The sequence below is a fragment of the Mirounga leonina genome, unplaced genomic scaffold (genome assembly GCF_011800145.1).
Source record: "Mirounga leonina isolate KUSES-001 unplaced genomic scaffold, KU_Mleo_1.0 Mir_53, whole genome shotgun sequence".
Taxonomy (NCBI): domain Eukaryota; kingdom Metazoa; phylum Chordata; class Mammalia; order Carnivora; family Phocidae; genus Mirounga; species Mirounga leonina.
In genome coordinates this window covers 36071645-36094214 of record NW_023270807.1, presented here as the reverse complement: position 1 = coordinate 36094214, position 22570 = coordinate 36071645, and the positions used below count along the sequence as shown (strand labels likewise).

General features: G+C 36.4%; 1 protein-coding gene across 1 annotated transcript in view; it reads left to right on the top strand.

Annotated features, from left to right (window-relative positions):
* Nucleotides 1-4113: 4113 nt before the first annotated feature.
* IMPG1 (interphotoreceptor matrix proteoglycan 1) overlaps nt 4114-22570 on the top strand; it is a 128274-nt gene continuing 109817 nt past the window's right edge. Inside the window, 1 exon segment of the mRNA XM_034991000.1 lies at nt 4114-4180. Coding sequence (XP_034846891.1) covers nt 4114-4180 — 67 coding nt within the window.

Sequence of the window (22570 nt, the reverse complement as noted above, 5' to 3'; positions counted from 1 at the left end):
AATAAATAAATAAATAAATAAATAAATAAATAAATAAATAAATAAATAATCCAAAATTTAAAATCCTATCACAAAGAAAATTCTAAGCTTTACTGGTGAAATGTAAGGCTTATTACTAATATGACATAAAACTATTCATAGACTAGAGAATTAACACTCTTCAACTCCTTTTATGAGAATGATCTACTAGTATATTATAAGATAGCAATATTGTAGGCAATTTTACTCATGAACATAGATGTTTAAGGGACTAAAAAAGCAAACTGAATCCAGCAATATATATAGAACACTAACATTATAACCAACATAGTCTTATTCTAAGAAGATAGGGTTGGTTTAGCATTAGAAAAATAAATGTACTTTACCCATTAAGAGATAAAGGGGAAAAATCTATGATAATTTCAAAAGATACACAAATCAAGTAATAATATTCAATAGCCATTCATTATTTAAAAAAAAAAATCTTCACAATCTAGGAAGAAGGAAATTTCTTTATTCCATAATAGGTTATCTAAACACTTGCCTATTACAAACATCTTTCTGAATGATAAAATGGAAGTTTTCTTTTTGGAACCAGAAAAACAGACATACCTGCCATCACCATCTTATTCAACACTTTATTAGAGGTCCAACCAGCGCAGAAAAGCAAGGAAAAGGAAGAAAATGTATAAGAATGAATACGAAAAGAAGAAAAAACTTATTATTTATAGATGACAAAAGTATATATAGGAAATTGCAAAGAATAAATGCATAAATCATTATAATTAATAAATTTATTTCTCAAGATCACTGCACAGAAGATCAATATACAAAAATCAATCATGTTTTTATATCCTGGCAATAACCAATTGGAAAATAAAATTTAATACTTCTTACAATAAAATAAGAATATCAAATACTTAGAAAAAAATCAAATATATGTAAGACAAAATTAAAGAAACCTAAATAAATAAATGGACAAATCATGTTCATGAATTAGAAAATTCAGTATGGTAAAGATGTCAGTTTCCCCAAATTGATGTATCTGTAGCCCAATGTAATTTCTTCTTTTTTCAAGTTTTTATTTAAATTCCAATTAATGTACAGTGTAACATTAGTTTCAGGTGTGCAATATAGCGATTCAGCACTTCCATCCAATATCCAGTGCTCATCACAAGTGCACTCCTTAATCCCCACCACCTATTTACAAATCCTAGCAAACTTTTTTGTGGAACTTGACAATATGACCCTGAAATGTATATAAAAATTCAAAACACCAAAGGTAAACAAGATAATTTTGAAGAGAAACAAAATGGGAAAACTTGTTCTGCAGATGTGAAGACCTATAATAAAAAGGTACAATAATTAAGATAGTGTGGCGCAAGAATAGACAAATAGGAAAGAGAACCCACAAACATATGTATTCTTGATTTGTGACAAAGGTAGAACTTCAGAACAGTAGAGGAAATAATCTTTTGGATAAATAGTGGTAAGATAGGCAAAACTGCCTACAGATGTGTAGATGAGTAGTAAAAGTATAAAGAAAAGCTAGTAAGTGATTACCATAGAAATCAGAATAATGACTATGTTTAATGGAGAAGAAAGGTTTGTGTTTGTGAGTGGGGGACCATGGGTCCTTCTAAGGTGGTATTAATATTCTATATTTTTAGCAGATATTCCTAGAGTATTCACTTTATAAAAATTTTATTAAGCTTAACATGTAGGTTTAAGCAAAGTCCTAAAACACAGATGGAATGGTAGCAGACCTAGAAGGACAAATCTTAAACTGGCAGTAGAGAAGTGCTCTCTCCCTCTCTTGCACTCTGTCTCTCTCTGTCTCTGTCTCTCTCAAAGAGATCTTCTAGAAAGATCCTATACAAAGTACCAAGAACAAAAAGGACTTCAGATTTTAGTAGCACAAGAAGCTAGAAGACAATAGATTAATATCTTCAGTAATAAGTGAATGTTATTTCCAACCTAGAATTCTTTTTTTTTTTTTTTTTAATTTATTCATGAAAGTCAGAGAGAGAGAGAGAGGCAGAGGGAGAGAAGCAGGCTCCCCGCCCAGCAGGGAGCCCGATGCGGGACTAGATCCCAGGACCCCGGGATCATGGCCTGAGCCGAAGGCAGACGCTTAACCATTTGAGCCACCCAGGCACCCCTCCAACCTAGAATTCTATATTTAGTCGTCTTTAGTCCATTTGGGCTGCTATAACAGAATACCAAAGACTGAGTAGCTTATAAACAACAGAAATCTATTTCTTAGTTATGGAGTTTGGAAGTCCAAGATCCAGATGCAGGCATAGACAGTGTCTGATGAAAGCCTGCTTCCTGGTTCATAACCTGGTCTTGTCACTGTGCTTCACATGATGGAAGGAGCAAAGGAACTCTCTGGTGCCCCTTTTATAAGGGAGCTAATCCCATTCATGAGGGCTTCACCATATGCCCCACCTCTAAATACCATCACACTAGGGGTTGGTTTTCAACATATGAATTTTAGGAGGACACAGACATTAAATCTATACACTGGCCAAACTATCAATCAAGTATGAGTATAGATGGAGGCCACTTTTAAACATATAAGATCTCAAATACTGTGCACTTTCAGTAATAAACTGGAGCAGATGCTCTGTTAAAATAAGAGATTAGGTTAAGAAACAAGGCAATATAGAATCCAGAAAACTCAGAACCCAACACCAGAGAGGTAAAAGCTATCCCCAACCTGACTGTGAAGGAGGATCCCCAGATGACTACTGTGAGCAAGAAAAGAAACAAAACAGACTGGAGGGGGTTAGCAGGAACAGGTCCTGGGAAAGACAGGCTATTTGAAGTGTTTAACCATAAGAAGAGGAAATTCACATATCTGGGGTAACATTTGGGGATAATTTATTGTTTTGTATGTAAAATCTAAGGGGAAAAATATGAGACAATTGCAAAAAGCACCATGGGGGTAGCATTTAAAGTATACGTTCTGAAACCAGGCTCTGGGTTCAAATACGGGCTCTGCCATATATACCTTAGCTTCAGATCCTAATAATAGTATGCACCCCATAACATTGTATTAAGGAATATATGGATAACCTATGGAAATGTCTAAGAGCAGTGTCTATCACAACTTAAGAGCTCAATACATGTTAGTACTTATAGTATACTCCATGGCTCAGCTATATGTAACATGTAAACAGTCACAGAAATGTAAACTTTAATATTCAATAAACTGAAAATACAATAATATTGAGGTGGATAGAAGGATGATTACGTGTTTAGGGAGAGCAGGGAATACGTGTGTAGAGGGAAAGATACGGTCAATATCTATTATTTGATAATGCCTAAAAGTGAAAACAAAAAAATAGTAATAGAAGCATACTATGTAGAGGTACAAATGAAAATACTAGAGTTAGCTTAGAAACTTAAAAGTGGTTTCCTTTGAATGGAGGAATAGCACCATTACTTTTCACAAACCATTTAACTTTTTAAACTCGGTGTATGAAAAACAGATTTTAAAAAATTAAAATCAAACTTAAACCAAAAAAGTTATCTGCATGTAATGGCCAGAAAGAAAGCTATTTATAAAGCAGTGCATTTCTATGAGAATGGAGACAGCTTTGCTGTCTCTGGAGACTAACATGTAGTGAAAAACTACATACTTCCCAGGGATAGCAATTAAGCTCTTTCAATGGATGTTCCTTGAGCATGTCATTTTGGAAAACATTTGACCCTAACTGTCAGCCTTCTGCATTTGGCAAGACTTCCCCTGGCTCTCTACGTCACTGTAACAGGTGAATAAGAAAAAAGCATTTCTTCTGCCTGTGGACAATTGTTTATAATGGCATTCAGGGTCCTGGAGCTAGGCTGACAGATGCTCCTCCAGAAGGTTAATGAGATAAAGGTTCCTCCAGCTGGCCCTTAAGCAGAGATTATACCTGAGGGGAAGATAAGCAGATTATTCCAGAAACAGACACTGCTTCATGTTCTTCATAAATTAACACCCTTATAGAGGTAAACCAAGGTTATTCTCACTCGGCTGGCATCAATATTTAATTATTTTTCATATTTCTGTCATTTTATTTTTTTAAATGAGATTTGGAACTGTTCTGTGATTGTTATCAGAATTACCAATGCACAAAAGCCAGAATGTATTTGGAAACTAGAAGGGCTGTTTTTGTTTTTTGGATTTTTCTCCAAGTTCAAGGAATCAAAGGTAAGTTATTTAAATATTTGTTTATTTTTAAAATTTGCTTATCTATAAAATCTATTTGCAGAAGTGAACATTCAAAATGAACAAGGTCACCACTGTGTCTCAGAGGGATAGTATATGGTAGGCCCTGAATTATATTGATTAATTGAATGATTGTCAGAAATGATTTTCACTTGATTGAATATTTATTCGCTACATAATTTTAAGTGCAATTTATGTTAACAAAATAGAGATGAATGCATCCTTTTTGCTTTTATAAAACATCGAATACAAATTCATATTACTAATATCCATAACAATAGTGATCCATGAAACCATTCCATTTATCTCTTAAAATTGACAAAATCTAAAAATTGAAGCTAATATTCTTTGAAGCTAGTGTTTTAAGCTATTTATGATCAGACAAAAAATGTATTTCTTACTTTCTCATAGTTAAATCATGAGTTGCTTTTCCTTAAAAAATAGCAAATGGGCTTTGTCTTCAGAGTTCATGATGACAAACTCAAAAGATGTATGATAAAAGAATGAGGGGGCACCTGGGTGGCTCCGTTGGTTAAACGACTGCCTTCGGCTCAGGTCATGATCCTGGAGTCCCTGGATCGAGTCCGGCATCAGGCTCCCTGCTCGGCGGAGGGTCTGCTTCTCCCTCTGACCCTTCCCCTCTCATGCTCTCTGTCTCCCATTCTCTCTCTCAGATAAATAATAAAATCTTTAAAAAAAAAAAAAAAGAATGAGGCAGTGAATTTTCTTATGGCAAATCTTCAAATAAAATTAAAGCAAGCAACTAATTAGGCATATTTAAGAAAAATAATGTTATTTTTTTAAAACCTGTTGAAGAAAGCTTTATTTTTTTGTTTGTTTGTTTTTTTGTTTAAGAATAAACCCAGTCATTATAACATATCCAGGCTTTTTAAGACATTTGAAACCAATAATGTTTGGTTCTTCCATAAGGATGACATAGCTTCAGACAATTAACATTTTAATTGAAGTATTGGTTTGAAAATGTCCAGAGTAAATAAAACAAAGAGTTGTTGCATTTTTAAGTCCCAAAATAACTGATTCCGCCTTTAATAACTTTTTAGTGGTTGCATTTAGAGGGAGAAAAAAACATCTAGAAAAGATTATATAAAAATTCCTTTTATGTTTTCCAACATATTCGTGATAGTGGGTGAAGCAAAAGCTTACTTACCTTGCCTTTCAATGTCAATTATATATAAATGTTTACGTTTATAAAAACATTTTAATTAGAAACAAATCATGGGATTCCCGTGTATTTTGAGCTTAATCTGCTGGAGCAAACATACTGTCTATTTCATATACTTGACCAGGCAAATCAGCTTTGGGTTTGTTGTTGTTGTTGTTTAAATAATTGTGTTAACTTATTTAAATATTTTTGCTATTTTCATACATTATATATCAACCTTTACAATTACAAATAGAATAATCACTTACAGAAAGTTAAATTAAACAACCTCACCAAAAACTATAATTTGTTATATGCCAATTTTGACAAAACAAAGTAGGATTGACTGCGTAATAAAACATCCTAATATTTTACTTGTCAAGGAATTTTTATTCTGTAAGAATCTCAGATCTGCAAACTTCTGTTAATCTCCAATTACTGAGGTCTACATTAATTAGAGTTTATGTACTTCAGCCAGACTGGTTTCCCGTTTGTGACTAATTAACCATCATGAGTGTATTTACATAAAAAACAGTTTGGGGAGTGAGAAGAGTTCAATTTAATACAACCAGCTGTTAAGTATAACAACTGAGTACAAATTCAAGAGTTTCTTTTTTAAAAATTATAGATTATTTAAAAGATATGAAAAAAATTACACTTCCGTCCAAACACAATCTATGCTAGCACCTTCATATGTTTCCTCTGTCTTTTTTCTATGTATGCTTATTTAATTTTTACATGAATGCAGTTCTACCACACAATTTTGTATCAGGCTTTTTGCACTTCTGTTACATTAGATGAATGTTCTACATTGCATTTTGACAAGTATCACTTTTGGCTGCAATAATGTTCCTTTCAGTGGATATGTCATGATTTGCTTTCATAATACTCAACAAAAGAGAAATAGTTGTTCCTAATTATATTGTTATTATGAATAACATTGCAATAAACATCCTTATGTATAGCCTTTCTTAGTATTTAAGATTCTTAGCATAAGTTCACTAAAGTAAAATTATTGGGTCAAAGCAGCATAAACAGTTTTATAGTATTTGATTCACATTTGCCAAATTGCTTCTCAAAAGTTTTCCTATGCCTTAAGGTGACTTTTCCCAATTCAATTCCACAGAGTGTGTACCGGCTACCCAATACTGTGCTAGACACAGAATACTAAGAGACTCAAATATATGCCAATACTTTAAAAGTTTTCTTTTAAGCTTTGCAATTCTTAATGTAGTTTTCCCATTGATACATAAAAATGAAACGGTTTTGGTTTCAAAACATTTATTAAATAAAGCTGTTTACACAACAGGACAGTTTGATAATTTCGAAGAACAATCACTTCATTAAGATACCATATTCATAGTGGAGATGCCAGTTGCTTCTGATGTGCACAGCACTGCTTTATGCTTTTACCTTTTCATTTCCCATAAATAATTTCATCTAATTGCTTATGACATTCCAATGTGTGGAGAAAGAGAAGAGAAAAAATCTACCCTTGGCAAGTCCTAAAATGGAAATAATGTTTATCAGAGTATGTGCCTTTGGCATTACAGTTGGTTATATACTAAATGAAACCTTTAACTAAGTTAAAGTCACCAAGGTATGGTAATTATTTTTGTAGCTGAAAAATGTCAGAAAATTTGCATTTGAAAACACTCTACTTCTTGCTAAGCCTTTACTACTGGGATATGTTCTCCTTTCATGAAATTACCCAGGAAGGTATTTTCCCTCACTGTGGCTCCATTAACAGAAAACATGGATTCATTTTTAGACCTGAGATAGCTGCCCAATGACAGTCACATTAACTTTGCAGCTCCTGTACTTTGTTCATCTCTGCTATAGTCTCAGAACAGTGTAATTCAAAAGGTTCAAGGCAGACTTTCTGTTCAATTATATCTGAGAAGATGGCCTTATAATCGAAGCTGTGTAAATTAAAGACGCTTTGTGTTCAACTGAGCAAACTCTGGCAACAAACCTGAAACCATCTGTTAGATTAAATACTTTAAAAATAAAAAGCAGTTTCTGCCTTGTGGCCCCTCTCTACCTATATCGATGATCACACTTAAAGGACTATTACATGTGTGAACTCATTTGGCAGCGCTGACATGACCTGCTTTCTTGGCCACATTCTATCAGTCGTGAGTGGGCAGCCACCTTAAATATCCACTGTATTTGCATGCTAATCATCTCTGGAAATTCAGATCCTATATACCTTTGTTACCACAGTCATGTTCACAGCAGATTTTATGCTGTTTTAAAATAATCCATCTAAGGCAACAAAGGTTTTTTGTGTTTTTTTACAATGGTCTCCAGGTTTATATTATGATAATTCAGCATGTATTTGGTAATGACCACAGTAAAGGTTCTGACATCATTGCTATATTGTGAAGTATCTGACTGCAGAGTAACTGAGGTCTCCCTCCACACTGCTTCTTCTTACTTCAGGGTATGAAAGACACTTCACACAGTTGTGGGAGGGAATTGGTTATACCAGTCTTTGGAATACCACAAAGCAGCTTGTTGAAAGGAAGGAAAGTCTCTGACTACCATGTGAATTTTAGCCTTCCAAAGTGGACAGTTTTTAGCAACCATTGGGTCTGGGATCACTGTCTGAGAGCAAGAGACAGTGTCACTGGGATTTCAGCCTCACAAATCAAGAGCACCAAGTCTGATGGAACCATTTTAATAAGGAAGAAAGGTGCTCTGGACCAAGGCAATCGGCATGCCAAAGCTTATCCTACAAGGAGTTGATATGGTTGACTGGCATAGCCATGGTAATTCATATATGGAAATGCCACTGTCAAGTGTGAACTACAGCATGCATCGCTATAATTATTTACTGAGCATGTACTCTCACTGCTCTACATCTCTTCTGGCCACAGTGAATGTGGGAAGAATAAGAAGGAGCTACAGAACAGTGATAAATGCTTCTAAGCATATGGTTGTACTCAGAAGATAAATGTTCCCCCATTGACATTCAGTCATTTGAGGCAACAATGTCTTTCTAGTTGCCTCTGTAAAGTCATCTTAATTCATTCCAACTTGGTTTTCTTCATTCAGCCATCTTTAGTCCCCTCACTCACTGCAACCAGCATCTATTTTCATAATTGCTCCCCAAGGGGAAGGATTAAAGGAAACCACCAAAAGAAATTTTGTGGAGAAAATTCAGGATCTTGAAACTAATGAGAAGTTTCCACTTCAGAAATACTTTAACTTCATATAGAAATAACATATGTAGGGCTAATTTGTCTGTCTTAAGGTCCCTGCTTCATTTATGAAGAAACAAAAGTTACATTTAATTAAGCCCAACTATGAAACCCAAGGGCACTATTACCAACCCATTGTAGTCAGTTCAGACCTGATCAAAACACTTTGTAGGTAGCAATCATATTAACAATCCTTTAGCTTAAATATCTTATTTTTTTATAAAAACGCAAGCACATTTTAATTAATCTTCTTAAGATTTCAGTGGCTGGTAGACAATCTGCTCATTTCTGTTCAGGAACCCAGGGCAGAGAATACTACGTAACACTCCTAAAATCATTTGGGATGAGAAGATTAGAACCAAAACTGGGATGTGAGCTGTATCCAGCCCTATTTTACACCTGCTTAGTCTATTAATCAGTCTAATATAATATGATGAGTGAAATTAATATGGCTTTTACTATTAATTCAAAAGCCAACTTTCCTCTGCTAACACCAGATGATTGCTGGTTCTGGGCCATTTCTGTTGCATGACTATCTGCATGACTGAACACAGGAGAGATCATAGGCCATATCATTCAGCTCTACCCTAAAAATGAAGGCATAATTTTAGGAGTTATATTACTCATTAAGAAAAAAAGTGTGACATTTTGAACTCCTTAATGAAATAGAGTCATTTGTTCATGGTATCCTTTTAAATGCCCACCATTAAAGTCTAAGTTTAGCAGTAAGTGGCTTATTTACGATTATGTTATGTATTTAAAGGCAGAACTTGGCCTAATGGATGTGATTTGACACATTCAGAAAGTCTCTTCTGAAACCAAACGTACTTCCCCATCAAAACCCTGAAATTTAACCACCAGGTTTGCAATATTTTCAGACTCTAGAGATCAACAATTCTGAAATATCCCTTTCTAATAATTTCTCTTTTTTCCTTTTATGGAATCTGAGTTTTAGTCTCATTGAAACATCCCAGTCCCTCAGCCTCTCCCAGTTTCTCCACTTGTACAGCCCATCTAGGCCTCAGTGTCCTACACATTAATCCTAGGTGCTGGAGGCCACTCCCTGGCCTTTCTCAACACTCGTCTTGATAGTACAATATAAACCTTACTCCTTGACCTTCTGCCCCATTTGCGTGGTTAATCTCACTCTGGGTAAACTTAGCTTTCACTTTTTCCACTCTCATTTCTGAGCTGCCAAGTGTTATTAGAGAATCCAAAATAAAGTGCTTACATGAAACAAATTCATGCACCATAACCTTAGTTGGGCCCTCCAAGCTATTCCACAGTCCTAGTCATCTCTGATTCCCTGACTTAATCCCCTAGTCCAATTTCCAAACCTTCTCTCTCTCCTCAAGCCAGCAGCCTGATTCTTCCTCATTCACATAATGGCGCAGTTAAGAGGAAGGATTTAAGGCTTTCACAGGACCGCATTCAACACAGAACACAGTTGTACAGAACACTCTGTCACTAGTTATGTGACCTGGGCAAATTGCTCAATCTCATATGTATCTCCAACTTATGGTTTCTTATCTATAAATTGGGAATAATAGTATCAGTGTCTTCCCCATATGGTGTGATGAAGATAAGTGAAATAATGTTTATGAAGCTCTTTGTGAAGCATCTATTATAAAATTGCTCGATACACGGTAGATACTAAGAGGACTATGATGACTTCCATTTCTGGTACCACTTCCTCCTACATACTGAAAAGATTGAAATCATCTGATTTCATTTGACATCTCTTTTTTTCTACTTCAGACTCTCTCAATCTATATCCAAACTCTTCTCATGTTCTGTTGTTTCAGAGAGAATAAAAATATTTCATATTTTTGCTAATGTTATTTCTATCTACCTATGACTTTAACTCCATTTACAACCAATTCGCCTGCAACTTTACTCTGCCAGTCTCCTTTTCCATTGATTTCATTTTCCTGGCCTAAAAAATTTAATGCAACATTTGTCAACATTGGTAAAAACACCAGAGCTGGGGCTCCAGCTTTGAAGATTCTGATTAATTTGTCTGGGTGGGACCCAAGCTAGAATAATTGTTAAAGCTATTCAGGCAATCTATTTGCAGCCAGGTTTGAGAAGCATGATTTATTGCCCTTCTGGAAAGATGTGATATACGGTTCATTCTATTATGAGCCACCAGGGAGTTTGTTTTAATCTTCCTTTCTTTAGTAAACATTTTATCGTAAATATATTTGTAGTTTGGAGGGAGTGGTCTCATTATTTAATAGGGTTGATAGAGTGGTTTGTGTAATTGCTCCCTCCATTATCTTGTTTCTTTTTTTTTTAACCATTCTACAAAATTAGGGCATGGATAGATTACAGGAATATGTATTTTTAAAAAGCTACACCGAGCATTCTAATGCACACTGTTAAAAATCGATCAAATGCTTCATGAGGGCAGGGACCATGTCCATCTTGTTCTCAGTTATATCATCAGCACCCACCCCCTTTTCTGGCATGATTCACTCTGCTTCTGTCCATTTCAGAAGGCTGTCATCTTCTATCTCTAAAGTCAGGAATTTTGGTATCATGTAAGAATCTCCTCTTCATATCCAAATTGTCACCAGATCCTATCAAATGGTATGCTAATGAATGTTTAGCAACAGTCTCTTCAAGGGATAAAAATTCTTCTTCATAGTGTTTGTCAGTATCCATACTGTAAACACTCCTACCACAGTTGATTTCAATCTACCAACATGACATCTAACATGACTGGGCACAATCAGCTTTTAGGTGCCCAGAGCCCCTGCGAGCCTGCCTCATTCAGCACACCACAGCATTAACAACTTCAGCACACAGTACTTCTTTAACCCAGCTTCGGCCTCTTCATCCTCATTGGCTGGGACAATGCATAACTGTTTCCTCTCTCAGGTTCTGACCTTTGACTTCTCCATTTCCTAAACCCATGAGACCTAGTCAGTCAGTGGCAAATCCTGTCAATACTTACCTCAGAACTGTCTCCTATTTCTTGAGCTTGAACTAGCTTTGTTATTCATTGTTTACCACATTCACTGCTTGGGGGAGGGGGGAACAGTAAAGAACAGAACTTCCAAAGCCCCCTCCATGCCTTCAGAATCAAGTCCAATAATTTCATTCGAGGGTCCTCATGATCTGGCCTCCACCTTCCTTTCCAGCCGCACTCGTAGAGACTGCTTGAGCCCTGCCGTGGGCTAGAAGCATTGCTTCTGTAGATCTCCTTACTTGGGAAATACACATCAGGAGTGTACAAAACCTATCTGTGATATTTAGAGAATAATAATAAATTGCTCATCTCCCAGAGTAAATAATAAACTATTGATGGTATCTTAGAAGTTCCCTGTCTGCTCTGCCAGGGTCTCTGCCCCTTTCTTTGCTCTGTGCCAAAGGCAGCCATGGTCATGAATTTTGTGTTAATCACATCATTGCCTGTCATTAGTGTTTCCAGTTATAGGTGTATTCTCTAAATAATATGTCTCGGTTTTGTTTGTGATTTTTATATAAATAATATCATGCTGTATGTGTTCTCTCCTAAGACTTAATTCTTTGGCTCAACATTATGTTTTTGAGATTCATCCACATTGTTGCATTTAGCAGACCCTGAGACAAAAGCTTACCTGTTACTCTTCATTAGGGAGTGCTTTTTCAGGGTGGGAGCCTGGTGGTAAATGGAAAAGAATTGATAAGAGATCTCAAAAGTTTGCCTCAAAGAACATTAACTTCTCTGCAGTTTCCTGCACGCTAGATATGTGCACATTTATGGACAGTGGGTGGGTCCTGATGCTTCTCACACCGCAGCAGCAACAACAGAAAACTCTGGGGCAAAAGGAAAAAGACACCATGAAACAGCTATGAGGCCAAGAGCTGTGGGCTGTGTCTCCTACAGTGGGTCAGAGCTTATGAAGAGCTGAAGAGCTGGTCTGAGAGAGTGGTGAGGCTAAGAGGGTCTGAGATGGAGCAGGAGAGGCATCTAAGACACTGTTGCCCAGTGTGGATACACCACCTGTAGTCATTATTCTGTCCATGGACTTTGCTGTAACACTTTTGTATGTGTCCCCTGGTGTGCACAGTAGGCAGGAGTCTCTCCAGAGTCTAGGAATCTGGTTCTCTCTTCTTTTTTTTTCAAGATTTTATTGATTTATTTGACAGAGAGAGAGAGCACAAGCAGGGGGAGCAGCAAGCAAAGGGAGAGGGAGAAGCTCAACGTGGGGCTCAATCCCAGGACCACCTGAGCCAAAGGGCAGATGCTTAATTTACTGAGCCACCCAGGCACCCCTGTCTGTCTCTCTTCTAAGTAGGAGAGAGATTGTTGTGTCGTGAGGTATGCGTGCTTACAATTTTACCAGGTGACACCAAATTGTTTTCCTAAGTGTTCGTGCCATTTTGAGTGAGAATTTCTTTCGTTCCAAATCCTCAAACACACTTCATATTGGTATTGCCTGACTTTTTTTTTGAGGGCGGGGTGTGGTAGTGAAATCATATCTCATTGTGGTTTTATTTTGTATTTCCTTCATTATTAATGAGGTTCAGTATCTTTTCATATAATTTTCCTTTTCTAGAAAATGTTTAAAGAATTTTGCCCATTTTTTTATTGGGATGTATGTCTTTTCTTACCGATGTAGAGCAGTTCTTTAAAAGTTGTGAATATTAGTCCGTCTGCAGTTATGTACCTTTCAGATACCTTTTTCCAGTTTGTAGCTTGTCTTCTTGCTTTTTTAATGGTAACCTCTGATGAGCAGACATTCTTTATTTTAACATAGTTGAATTTGTCATCCTTTTAACTTCATGGTTTGTGAGGATTTTCTGTCCTACTTAAAAAAAAACCTTCCTGGGCGCCTGGGTGGCTCAGTTGGTTAAGCGACTGCCTTTGGCTCAGGTCATGATCCTGGAGTCCCGGGATCGAGTCCCGCATTGGGCTCCCTGCTCGGCAGGGAGTCTGCTTCTCCCTCTGACCCTCCTCCCTCTCATGCTCTCTGTCTCAAATAAATTAAAAAAAAAAAAAAAAAAAAAAAACCTTCCTTAGTTTAAAGTCATGAAAATATTCCACTATATTGTCTTATACAAGTTGTAAAGTTTTGCCTTTCATATTTAGGCCACTAAAATTGATTGTGCATGTGTATGCCCGTGTGAGATAAAGAGTAGAAGGCAATGTCTTTTTTTTTAAATATGGATAATCAATTGTTTTAGCACCATTCGCTGGATAGTTTCTGCTTTTCTCTCTGCTCTGTGATGTCCCTCCTGTCATGAACATAGTTTTTGTCCGTTTTATTATCCCTGAGCCAATACCACATTGCTTTAATTATTACAAACTTATAATCTTGATATAACCATGTTTCCCTGGCTTTGGTCACTTTCTACAGGAGTGTCTAAGCTATTCTTGACCCTCCACTCTTCAATAAGATTCTAACATTAGCTTACCAAGTTCTACAAAACACTTTATTAAGGAGACTGAAATTGTGTTGAATCTAAGATCAATACAGAGAGAATTGATACCTTTGTAATGTTAAGTCTTCCTATCCAAGAGCATGGAGTATCTCTCCTTTTATTAGGACCTTACAATAAAGTTGCATGATTACTTTTTTCAAGGGCTTACATATCTTGGATTTATTCCTAGCTACTTTATATTAATTGTGATCATGTAAATGGCATTCTTATTACATTTTCTAGGTAGAAAAATAATTGGTTTTATATCCCTTAGCTTTGCTGAACAATCTTAATTCTGAAAATTCACTAGCAATTCTTTGGAGATAAGAATTTTTTAACTTAATTAAAAATTTTTCATTCATGAACAAAGAAAATTTGAGTTTTTCTTTTTTGTGTCTTTGTATCTTTTATTTTCTTATATTTTCTTACTATCCATGATGGGCCATCCAGTATATTAAAGACAAATGGTGATTGCACACATCCTTACCTTGTTATTAATCTTAAAAGGAATGCTTTCATGCTTTGCCATTAGGTATGATGTTTGTTTTACATTTTTGCATTTGTTTTGTTTGTGTAAATGCTCTATATGAGGTTTTTTTTTAAAAGTTCCTTTCTATTCCTAAGTTTTAATCATTAATAAATATAGAAATTTATTGTGTATTTCTTCTATATCTATTCAGATTACTAGCTGGTTTTTCTCTTTTAATTCATTAATGTAATACATTACCTTAATTGGTTTTCAAATATTAAACCAATGCTACATTCCTGAGATAAATCCAACTTGATCATAACCTTTTTTTACACACTGCTAGATTCCATTCGCTAATATTTTATTTCAGAGTATTTATTCATAAGCAAGATTGGACTATTTTTTATCTCATAGTTTCCTTTGCAAGTTTTGTAAGACTTTGTATGAAAATGAAGTTGGGCATCTGCCTGGGCATCTGCCTTCGGCTCAGGTCATGATCCCAGGGTCCTGGAATCGAGTCCCATATCTGGCTCCCTGCTCAGCAGGAGGCCTGCTTCTCCCTCTCCCACTCCCCCTGCTTGTGTTCCCTCTTTTGCTGTCTCTCTCTCTCTATCAAATAAATAAATAAAATCTTTAAAAAAAAAAAAAGTGAAGTTGGTCTTTTTTAATGCTTGATAGAACTCACTGGTAAAGCTAGAGAATGATATTTATGGAAAAATATTTGATTACTGACTCAACTTCTTTAAAGGTTATAATAATAATTAGGTTTCCTATCTCTTTTTATATTAGTTTTATTCGTTATTTTATATTTGGTACCTTGTATATTTCCAGAAATTTATCCATTTTATATAAAGTTTCAAATTATCGGCAAAACATTATTCATAATATCTTCTTTTTTTTTTAAAGATGTTATTTATTTATTTGAGAGAGAGAGAATGAGAAAGCGCACATGAGAGGGAGGAGGGTCAGAGGGAGAAACACTCTCTGCCGAGCAGGGAGCCCGATGCGGGACTCGAGCCAGGGACTCCAGGATCATGACCTGAGCTGAAGGCAGTTGCTTAACCAACTGAGCCACCCAGGAACCCAGTAATATCTTCTTGTTATATTTTTCATGTCTACAGAAAATGTAATGATGTCCTCCTTTTTCAATCCTGACAGGATTGTGTCTTTTCCTTACTTGATTAATCTTGGGTTTTTGTTTTTTATTAGTATTTTCAAAGGAAAAATTGGGAGCTTTTATATTTTTTCTTCTCTTTATTCTATTATCTTTTTTTTTTTTTTAAGATTTTATTTATTTGACAGAGAGAGACACAGCGAGAGAGGGAACACAAGCAGGGGGAGTGGGAGAGGGAGAAGCAGGCTCCCCGCAGAGCAGGGAGCCCGATGCGGGGCTCGATCCCAGGACCCTGGGATCATGACCTGAGTTGAAGGCAGTCGCTTAATGACTGAGCCACCCAGGCACCCTATGCTATTATCTTTTAGATTTTTTTTTAAAGATTTTATTTATTTATCTGAGAGAGAATGGGAGACAGAAAGCATGAGAGGGGGAGGATCAGAGGGAGAAGCAGACTCCCCACCAAGCAGGGAGCCCGATGCGGGACTCGATCCCGAGACTCCAGGATCATGACCTGAGCCGAAGGCAGTTGCTTAACCAACTGAGCCACCCAGGCGCCCCTCTTTTAGATTTTCTTAATCTCTGCTCTTATCTCTTTGGTTTTTTGTATTTTCTTTGAGTTTATTTTGTTTTCTTTTGCTAACTTCTTGAGATGGATGTTTAGCTCACTAATATTTAGCTTTTTTCTTTTTCTAAAGTAAACATTCTCATGAGATAAATTTGCCTTTCAAATACTAATGTTGCCATACCCCACAAGTTTATTATGTAGTATTTTTATCAAGTGATAAAATATGCAACATTATTTCTCCATTGATGTATGAGTTTTTTTATAAGGATTTTTTTTTTTTTTAGTTTCCAAATATATGGAGATTTCCCAGTTGTTTTTTAAAACTGATTTTTAGTTTACTTCCCTATTGATCTGAGAACGTAATGTACATGCATTATATTTCAATATATAGTCAATATTTGTTTATGTTCTCCCTGTGCTTGAAAAGAAGGGATATTTTATATTATAAATATATAACATATTTTATAATACTTAATATTTTTATTTTATAATGTTCCACATATGACTGTTAGGTCAAGTTTAATCATGTTTTCAATCTTCTATAGTCTTTCTGAGCTTATCTACTTTTTCTATCAATTACCAAGAAAGATTCTTAAAATCCACCTATTATTATTGATTTCATTAACTTTCAATAATTTTCATTATTATTCTGTCAACTTTTCCTTTATATATTTTGAAGTTGTAACATTAAGTACATAAAATTATAACTTGTTACCTCTTTCTGATGGCTTTTAAAATTTTATCATTATGATATTACTATCTTCATTGTAATACCTTCTGGCAAATAAGAAACTTTATCCACTGGTGTGCTGGAACTGACTCATACTAACTTACAGGAGCCAATTGCATATATCTCTTCACAAGTTAGTGTTTGGTAATGTCAATCAGTGGCTTGAAATCAGCCATAGGGGAATATTAACACATGGAAATTGGTGAATGCTACAAATCAAATCTTCTCATCTACCCCCAAGAGCTGGTTATTAAACATTTACCAGCATAGCTCTGACTGCATTTGATATTAATATAGCTACACCAACTTTCCTTTGGTTAGTGTTTGCAAATTATAACTTTTTTCCATCCTTTTAATTTCAACTTCTCTATATCTTTCCATTCAGATGTGTCTCTGAAAACAGCATATAGTGGGATTTTTTTTAATGCAGTATGACAATCTCTGTCTTTTAACAGGAGCATTTTTGTCCATTTGCATTTAATGTCTTCCAAATATTACATGGTACATATTTACACTAAAAAAATTATTAGTTGTTTATCTGAAATTCAAATTTGCCTGGATGTCTGATATTTTATTTGCTAAGTCAGGTGAATCTATTCCTATCTTGTTCCTAGCCTTAAAGCTCAGAATAAAATGGTACCAGATCATAATAATAGTTAACAATGTTCCAGGCCTTCTGCAAAACTCTTGACATTTTGTCATTTAGTCTTCAAAACAAAACAAAACTATAAAATGCAAGCCTTAATCCAAAACTATGGTGTTGGAATTACTGTTATACCCTTTTTAGGTTAGAAATATGACACATAGAGAGATTATCTGCCCAAGTTCAGCAAGTGACTCAGAAAGGCAGGACTATCTTACTATAACTTCAGCCCCACAGGTATTCAAAATGAAGTTCACCTTTCTTCTCTACATGAACTGTGATAGATCCTTGTGCATTAGAAAGTTAATAGGCAGAGATTTACAGCTATTTCTGTTTAATCTGCTCCAATTCTATTCTTCTTTAGTAGTTAAAATATTCTTGTGTGTGGAAATATATGCACCAATGCTATACATGCAATTCTTTTCTACTCAGAATTCCCACATACTCCAAGATCAGGTTTGCATGAAAGCACTAAAAATGAGGAGTGGTGTCTTTCATGGTTTGCAATATCAGAATCACAAGCAGCAATAAGATTTAGAAAATAGAGATGCTGAGCTAAATTAGAGCTAATTCTGATATGAGTTATTTAGGCATCATAAGAATCTAATGAGCGAACTATGTTCCAACTATGTAGCACCCCTGGAATCACAGAGAGAGAGGTTCCATTGTCCAGCAACCCAGCACTGCTGGAACCAGAAGGAAAGTGGGTGTTTGGCACATTTCATTTAATGTGTCCCATAAACAAATCCACATTCTTATACCATGATATTTTCTTAGTGCACCCCCAGCTTCTAAAGTTTCCTTTTCCTGAATTTTGGGAAATTTTTTTCTATAAGCTCTTGGTAGATCTCTATGAATTCCTGCCACTCGTCTTCTTCACCCACTTCCAAGCAGATCATGGACTCATCATGGACTGCCTCTGGCTTATGAATTACCTGGTACTGTTCAAGCATAACCATTTGTTTTCATGCCATTCAACATTTGTGTCAAGCTACGCTCAAAAAATGCTCTAAACTGTAATGTCCCATACATTTGTGAGGTACATTTGCAACTGGTCATCCACATATCAGATTGACTGGTAATCTTCCATTTGGATTCTCTTACCCATAACCTGTGTGTTTATTTAAACTCTGAAAGGAGTTCTGAAACCTATGGAGTTGGTGCCAAAAAAGTATCCATGATATGTTAAAAATTGGGAAGCAGAAGAAAGGAAAAAAGTTAATAGGATTTAAGTTAATGTAAGGATGAGATGATTAAAAGCAACTTAATGGTCCCACTTGCAAATGGAGATGGTAGCTACCTACCCAGAATGATTTGAGGGGGACTAAAAATCCAGTTGCTAGAGAAAACACGGGTTTCTTTTTAGCTCCTAAAAATAAGCCCCAGCTAGGCTGGTGAGCAACTTGAACATAACTGTTCTCACCTCAGTTTCACATCCTGTTTACCTGACCTCAACACTGAACCAGCTCCACTCACCATTTTTTCAAAGTAATATACTTTACAGTTAACCACAGCTTTTATAGAAATATCCTACTTTTCGAACTTTCAAGAATGGCTTATTTGGGGAGAAAGGATTTTGCTAATTTTGCTTATGTATTCACATGAAATTCATTTACAATCCTTAACATTTTCAACTTTCCTGCTAAAATTCTCAAGTAAATTTAGCACTCCATGCAGAGGCAATGTATTTATCCTGTAGTTTCCCACAATCTGTGACCCCACACCATGTACCTCGAGAACACTTGAGAGTCAAGAGCATTCCTGTGGTTCTGGAGTTATAGCAGGAACAGTGCCCTGGAACTGGCAGTGGCTGTGCATGGACCTCAGCCAGGGTCCATTATGAGGTGATGCCACGTGTTAGACGAAGGCAGCCATGTGAGACCTTCACACCACCCTATGGCAAGTACTTCAGTGTGTTTCTCTCCTCTCCCAGGACAGAGAGGTCAGTCAGCTTTGACACTCCTCCCCTTCTCCATATGCCCTCCTCTCTCTCCCCAAGAAGGGGTGGATGAATTAGCACGCATTTCTGTTCCAAATATAGTTGAGGACACGGCCCTGCTGGACCCCTGCCTCTATACTCCTGACACCAGACCTGAAAAGCTCATGATGCCACCTGTTCAGAGGTCACCCCCCTCTGGACACAAAAGAGACAACCCCTTCTCTCTTGCTTACTTCTGTCCTCAACTTCTGTTCCTGCCCACTCACCAAGCTGCATGTGCCCTCAACAAGAAGTGCAATTTTGCACCTCAACAAAATTTCTCAGGTGAGGTCAGTACCTCACCCATAGGTTTAGGTTTTTTTGTTTTTGTTTTTTCAGTGCAATGCGGTGGAAGAGGGGCTCAATACTTACGTATACAAAGAGAGACTAGAAAATAGAAATTAGGGTGCCTAGGTGGCTCAGTTAGTTAAGCATCTGTCTTCGGCTCAGGTCATGATCTCAGGGTCCTGGAATTGAGCCCTATGTTGGGCTCCCTGCTCAGCGGGGAGTCTGCTTCTCCCATCTCCCTGTGCCCCTACCCGCCCCCTGCTCATGTTATCCCCCTCTCTTTCTCTCAAATAAATAAATAAAATCTTTTAAAAATAAAAAAAAGAAAATAGGAATTAGCAACCTTTATTTCTTATAATAGTTTTTCCAAGGTTTTAGCCCTTTTTGTTCTGACATGTTAAGTATAATGGCTAAACCTGATTTTGCAATGAGAAAAAGATAATGCAACTGCTCTAATTCATTGAGACAAGGGACCACTAATTGTCATTCTCATAGAGTGAGATGTTGCTGAACAAGTGTGTTTGGGAGGTAAAGAAGGCTGCAATGGCATCCAAGTTTCAAAAGCTTCAGAGAGAGAAACTCATGCATCATTGACAATCAGTCTGTATGCTGGCTATACAAAGAGTTTATTCACTTCATATTTCATTAAAGAAAATCACTGGACATTTCCATGATTATCTTCTCTATCATTTATTCCAACACATTTTCACTAGGGGTGGCACTGTAGAAATTTAATGGGAACACATATAGGAAAAGAAGTGAGAAAGCAAGGTGTAGAAGCTCCTGTGTTTCTCCCTTGATCATGTAGAAAACAGTATGCTTAAAATCCATGCAATTTTCTGGAAAAATATTAAACAAGCTATTCAATATATCTGCATAAGTTTTGAGGCATAGCCAGGTATGTTAAGCACAATGTACATTTAGTTGTCCTTGCTCTTTGGAAAAATTTCTCAGGTGTGTAATTGAGCATTTCTACTAAGGTAGGGGGTGGACAGTGATAAAATTGACCAGAAAGAAGTGGAGCATTTGCATAAAGGCCACAACCCCTCACTCATTTTTGGTAAGGTCAGGAAGTTTATACAAGATTAAATTATTATTTTTAAAAATTTCCAGTCATTGATTTGATCCTGAAATGTTATCTACTTTCTCTCTGTGGAATTTTGTTCTTCAAATGGAGATTTTTGTTCTATAGGAATTCCAGTAACTTTTCTCTCTACTTCCGTTAATTCATTCATTAAGGCATCGCAGGCCTTTTCCCTTAGGAAACATAATGGGTTCTCTAAGTGCTTGTACCAGTGACTGTTGCTTTCATAACAATGCTGCCATAAAAGCTCCATTCCTCCTTTTCCTGTTGTCTGTTTTATTGTCACAGTATGTGTACAGTAATCCTATATTGTGAGGCTGCAGGGCTAGATGGCTGGAAAATATCTCTCTAGAAGAGAGTTTAGTGAGGAGTGGTCCAAACAGGATGGTAAGGATCCACTTGAATATATAACCAAGAAAGAGACTGATTCATGGGCAAAGCTGAGCCATGAAATGGAAACTTCATAAGCAGCCTACAACTGGAGGCCAACTTTGGTATAGGAAGGAAAACAATTGACAGGACAGGGAGATGATGTGGACTATCACGGCTTCCAGGATGCCAGTCAACATCAAGGCCACATGGCCACCAGTCTAGAACCTAGGGTGGAAAAGATACTTTGGACTAAAAGGCTAGCCTTCACATTAGCTAGTAGATATGCTTAGGCAATCTAATTTTAAAACAATAAATGAAGATTCTAAGTCCCAGTATTTCAGAGGCTTTTGCCATGCTACCCTTGGACAGATTTGACTTTTCCTTAGGATAGAGTCATGTTTTAATTTAGTATTTGAATTCAGTGGTTGTTAAATTAATTTCCTTTTCTATATATATGGAAATTTCCAAACTTGTCATAGCTATAGTGGGTTTCAGGATTTGGGTTAGCTCCAGGGTAGAGTGGCTAAAGAAAAAAAAAAAGACCCTCTCCAATTTAAATCTTCAGTGTCGACCACTTTTCTTAGCCTGCTGGAAGGTGCTCTGCCCATGGACAAGTTGTATTCTTTCCTGCTCACCTAAATATTTTCTGCCACAACTTTCATGAGAACCTCCCAGCCTGTTGGGAGTCTATTCCACCATGGCTGTCTCTGCCCTTCCTCAAATGATCTGTTTTGCTGAAAAATCACCCCCATCAACAAATGTCAGTACTCAACATGTACAATTCCAAACTCAAAGTGATAATAGTTTATTTTCCAACAGTTTTCAGTATATATTATGTGTTACATAGTGACACCTTCTGGTGAAGTGACACATCAGCATGTTGAATATACCAGGCTCTATGAGCACATTGCAAACCCCAAAATAAAAAAAGAATGGAGGAAAAAAGAGAAGAGAATAAAGGGGGGGGGGGGAATGTTGATAGCTTTACGTGTGGTATCAGAGGAATCCTCACCCATATAGGATCTTGCTTTGTTTTAGGAAAAGTGGTAAAGGCAGATCTTTCAAAGAGTTTTGCTGTGTGAATGGAAAAAATGGGTCAATAGCTGGAGGGGAAGTGTTATCAAGAGAATCCTTTAAAGAAAGGGAAAAGTAATAGCATGTCTGTAGGCTGCTAGGAATAATCCAACATAAAGAGGGGAAATAATGATGTAGGCAATGACAGAAGAGTTTCTGGAAGAATGTATTCAAGAGTTAAAAAAAAAGAAGAAAGAGAAAGAAAAGAAAGAAAAAGAGAGAGAGAGAAAGAAAGAAAGAAAGAAAGAAAGAAAGAAAGAAAGAAAGAAAGA